The following is a 4,075-nucleotide window of genomic DNA, read 5'->3' as shown; positions in this document are numbered from 1 at the left end:
AGGCACACTTTATCCTACGTTACTCAATTACTGGAAGGTGCGACAAAACAGAAGAAGCAGTTCAGGGTTTCTGAAAGAACCTAGTCGCGTTTAAATAGGCAAGCTCTGCTTAGATCATCTCTAACATGTAAAGGTTCGGTAAGTGCACTATACTGGAGGTCAGGAAAAAGCAGAAGACCTCGTGCAGCAGCTAGCAACCACAGAAGTAGTTCGATCATCAGTGCGTTTTACTGTCGTACATCCTGAGGCGGCATCTTAAGGATCTATTCTCTATATCGAAAGGCAAGTTCATTGATGTCTCGTTAAAGTGGCTTTAATATGCTTGCGGCATAAAGTTGTACAGTTGAACAATAAACATCTGAGTGCTGTGCAAATGTTTACATACATTCAATGGAATCAAAACTCCGGACTGTATAATAGTATATGCTTCTTGAGGCACATTTGAATTATATACTATTTTTTAGAGCAAATTAAATAGATTAAAATTTAAAGATGCTTTCATAAGCTGTCTTAGAGAAACAGAAAACACCCACGGTAATGGTAGTACATTTTGAGGCTGCATTGTACATAATTCGTACCCAGAACCTCCGAATCTGTATTTATGCATGTGGTAAAGAAACATTTACATTGTCTTTTAAAAACCGTACGTTTAAATGAATTGGACTCGAGCGAGTCAATCATACAGTCCATTTAAAACAAGGACAAAGTGTGGTAATACACATTGCATAACCGTCGATTCTTGTAGGATAAAACAACGAAGAACATTAAATATAACATGTATAAGTAATCTTTTACCCAACCTGTGTGGAAAAACTGATAATATACATCACTACTGATGCCTGTTTGAAGCAGTAGCACATGTACAGCATATGGACTCAAGATGGGGATACTGAGCTTGAGAGCGCCAAACGCCAGAGGAGGACGACGTAAAGCAGAGGAGAAACAAATAAATGATTACACGAAAGTAAAAATTGAAAAGCTCTTTTTGATTCACCGCAGGAATGCCGTTATATATGGCAAATACTCCATTTCAGAGGGCTGCAGGATGATCCGAGTGACACAAAATGACGTTCTTGCCATGGAAAAAAAAACTGAAGGGAGGCGGGAGAAGTAACACATCCCGAGTCCAGAGCGCAATCCAGCCAGTGCTACATGCAGGCCAGGCAGCCTCTTAAAAGAGCTGGATCATCGATTCCCGCGACTTCCCAACACCAATCCACTTTACTAAAGCAAAGACGGAGTAAGTCATTAGGATCGCCGTAGCAAATCAACCCAACTGCATTTTAAACGATCTGGGCCCGTATTATTTCTTACCACTAAGACTTCGCATAGCATTAAAGGTTTTTAGCTGAGAGTTTTCTATTCGCAAAGCTGCCGGGGAAACTTTTACTAAGGAATAGAGAGAAGTCTTTAAGGAATAGTTCACCAAAAAAATGAAAGTTACCCCATATTTTTCTAGGCGTTTATGACTTTCTTCTTTCAGATGAACACTGACTCGTCATGCGTCGTACGTTGAGTCAGAAGTCAGTCAGTCAGGTAAACTAGAAATATCTTTGTTTTAAAAACCCATCGATCTGCCTGACTAAGAGTCATTAAACAGTATAATATATATGTATATGTCCAGGTAACTGTCAGCCTGCATGCTTCTCAAAAAAATAAATAGCGAATATAAAAAGCCTTTTAATTAACAGAGCATAATAATCATGGCTGATAGTAAGACATGCAAACATAAGACATAACTAGATGCAAGAATTATATATTAAGATTATACGCAGATTGCCTGCAACAGCCATTTTAGTTTAGGATAGTTGTGAGTTGGTCTTATACTGACTGTTCTGTTCACTACTCCTAACATTTCACAGATTTAGAGTTTAGCACTAGTTTCAGCGCTAAAACGCTTTGTGAAATACTCTTAAATTTAGGAGCACTAAATTTAGAAATGACACGCTTGCTATTTTTAAGATTTTCTCTTGAATCAGCAAGTTAGAAGCTACTTTTAGCCTTAAGACTTGTAAGAAAGTTATAGATATATTCTACTGTCACCTTTACGTCGTTCCAAAGCTTTTATGACTTAGTTTTTTTTGGTAACCATTTACACATTGTTGTCTGTTTGGACGTCAATAGGAATCTGTTAGTTTACTGACATTCTTCAAAATATCTTTTACGTTTCACAGAAACAAAAGTCATGAAGGTTTGGAATGAGGTGAGGATGAGTCATTTTTGGAAGAACTATCCCTTTACAGTCTTACCAGGCACACCCAAGTGATCTTCAATGTAGCAGACGTATTTCTGTGCATTTTCTGGAAGCTCTTCAAAGGTCCTTGCAGCAGACGTGTCCGTTTTCCAGCCTGGCAGGGTCTCGTACTGTACTTCAACCTTCTGGAGCACCTCTTGGTTTGCTGTGAAACAAGTATGATATTCAGCTACGCCAGATTTGATTAAATCTACATGTGTGACATGGGAAAAGTGCTGTTTACCTGGAAAATGTGGGATGATTTCACCATCTACTTTGTACGCCACACCAACTTTGATCTCAGGAAGCACATCTAAGATGTCAAGTTTGGTGAGAGCTAAGCTAAACGGACACATAGAAGGATGCATTTAAGAAAACATTGTGTTATAGAGCACAGTTACAGAAACCAAAGGAGACATATCTGAACACTCACGCTGTAAAGCCATTAATCATGTGAGCGTATTTGATAAGCACCAGATCCAGCCAACCGCATCTTCTTTTGCGACCTGTGGTCACGCCCACTTCCTTTCCTCTCGTCTGCAAGAGCTCTCCGGTTTCCTATGCATAAGTACAGTATGCAGAGCACATTTAATCTATTCCTTTGTGTATTTACAGTATCTGTACAGGCATATCAATATGCGCAATTAATAGGTTAAAGCTTTTTGATGACCATTTTAATTATTTGTAATGTCTGGGATGACTCACCCTGGTGTATTTACAATAGTTTATTTATGTTCAATAACCTTATTTAATACACTAAAAAAAACAACAACATGATCTATATGATACGATATAAGCTATATGGTCTACAGTATTGGCTGAATTGTACATTACACTACATTGTACACTACATTACAAAAAAGCCTTCTTCCCACTAGATGGAGCCATTTAAAAACTAAAAACTCAAAGTGTAAGAGCAATTCATAGTAGAAATATATCTGGAGTGACTTCATAGCATGATTTACATTAAAACACACATAATATGTACTTACATTTTAAATATAATTAGACAGGGCACTTACTGTCTATATTAATGTTTTTAAATTGTGTTACCTGTAGTATCTCCATCTGATTTTATTTATTAGCACATATTAAGCCACCGTAAAGAACATTATGAATAGGAAATCATAAATGTCTCATACATAATGCAGCGTGACAGATTACTGAGTGCCGTTTAAATTCCTGTTCAAATCTATCCATGACAACAATCGAGCTCGAGTCAGGGCCATTACTGCCAAAGCTCTCACAGCACTGAACGCATGGGAATATACGCAGTAGTGAGAGCTCATCCAAACAACGCAGAAACAGAAGAGCAGGTTAAGCAGACGCTTACGTTGTTCTGCTCTGTAGGGAAAGCGCCAATCCCAACTCTCGTGGTGTAGGCTTTGACAACTCCATAGACTTCACCCACGTTCTGGGGTGGCATGCCCAGACCCGTACAGACCCCTCCCACAGTGCAGTTTGAGGAAGTCACGAACGGATATGTCCCTAAACAAAAGCGTCAGATCAGCGCTGTGTGCCAGTGAAGTCTTAGTGAAGCTTTAAGCAGTGTCAGGGTTATTTTCAGTAGTGCATGTGCAATAATAGACCTTTGCGTCTATCAATGCCTATATTTGTTTGTAAAAACGTTGAGAGCACTTTAACACACACTGCTTAAAATCACATGAAATAACCTAATATAAAATTATTCGGTTATACAGGTTTTTTTTTTTTACATAGTGAAAAATAAAGCAAACTTAAACCTATTATAATAATAATAATAATAATAATAAAACAATTACAATGATACAATAATATAAATACAATATATTAAACAAACAGGATGATACGTGTTAGTAAAGC

General features: G+C 37.8%; 1 protein-coding gene across 1 annotated transcript; it reads right to left on the bottom strand.

Moving 5' to 3' along the window:
* Nucleotides 1-6: 6 nt before the first annotated feature.
* LOC122334517 (adenylosuccinate synthetase isozyme 2-like) lies at nucleotides 7-3,739 on the bottom strand. The gene is made up of 5 exons (XM_043232510.1): nucleotides 3,567-3,739; nucleotides 2,667-2,791; nucleotides 2,478-2,575; nucleotides 2,250-2,399; nucleotides 7-1,224 (listed from the first exon to the last, which is right to left on the bottom strand). The coding sequence occupies exons 1-5, from the start codon at nucleotides 3,657-3,659 to the stop codon at nucleotides 1,172-1,174; spliced, it is 519 nt and encodes a 172-aa protein (XP_043088445.1). The 5' UTR covers nucleotides 3,660-3,739; the 3' UTR covers nucleotides 7-1,171.
* Nucleotides 3,740-4,075: the final 336 nt, after the last annotated feature.

This window comes from Puntigrus tetrazona, unplaced genomic scaffold (assembly GCF_018831695.1).
Source record: "Puntigrus tetrazona isolate hp1 unplaced genomic scaffold, ASM1883169v1 S000000558, whole genome shotgun sequence".
NCBI classification, from domain to species: Eukaryota; Metazoa; Chordata; class Actinopteri; order Cypriniformes; family Cyprinidae; genus Puntigrus; species Puntigrus tetrazona.
Note: the sequence above shows the minus strand (reverse complement) of the source record. Positions and strands in the feature narration are given on the sequence as shown.

Coding starts and splice junctions, on each gene's coding strand:
- LOC122334517 (XM_043232510.1), bottom strand. CDS start 3,659: ATGCCACCCCAGAACGTGGGTGAAGTCTATGGAGTTGTCAAAGCCTAC. Junction 2,400..2,477: donor AATCATCCCACATTTTCCAG/GTAAACAGCACT, acceptor CTTGTTTCACAG/CAAACCAAGAGGTGCTCCAG. Junction 1,225..2,249: donor AGATCACTTGGGTGTGCCTG/GTAAGACTGTAA, acceptor TCTTTGCTTTAG/TAAAGTGGATTGGTGTTGGG.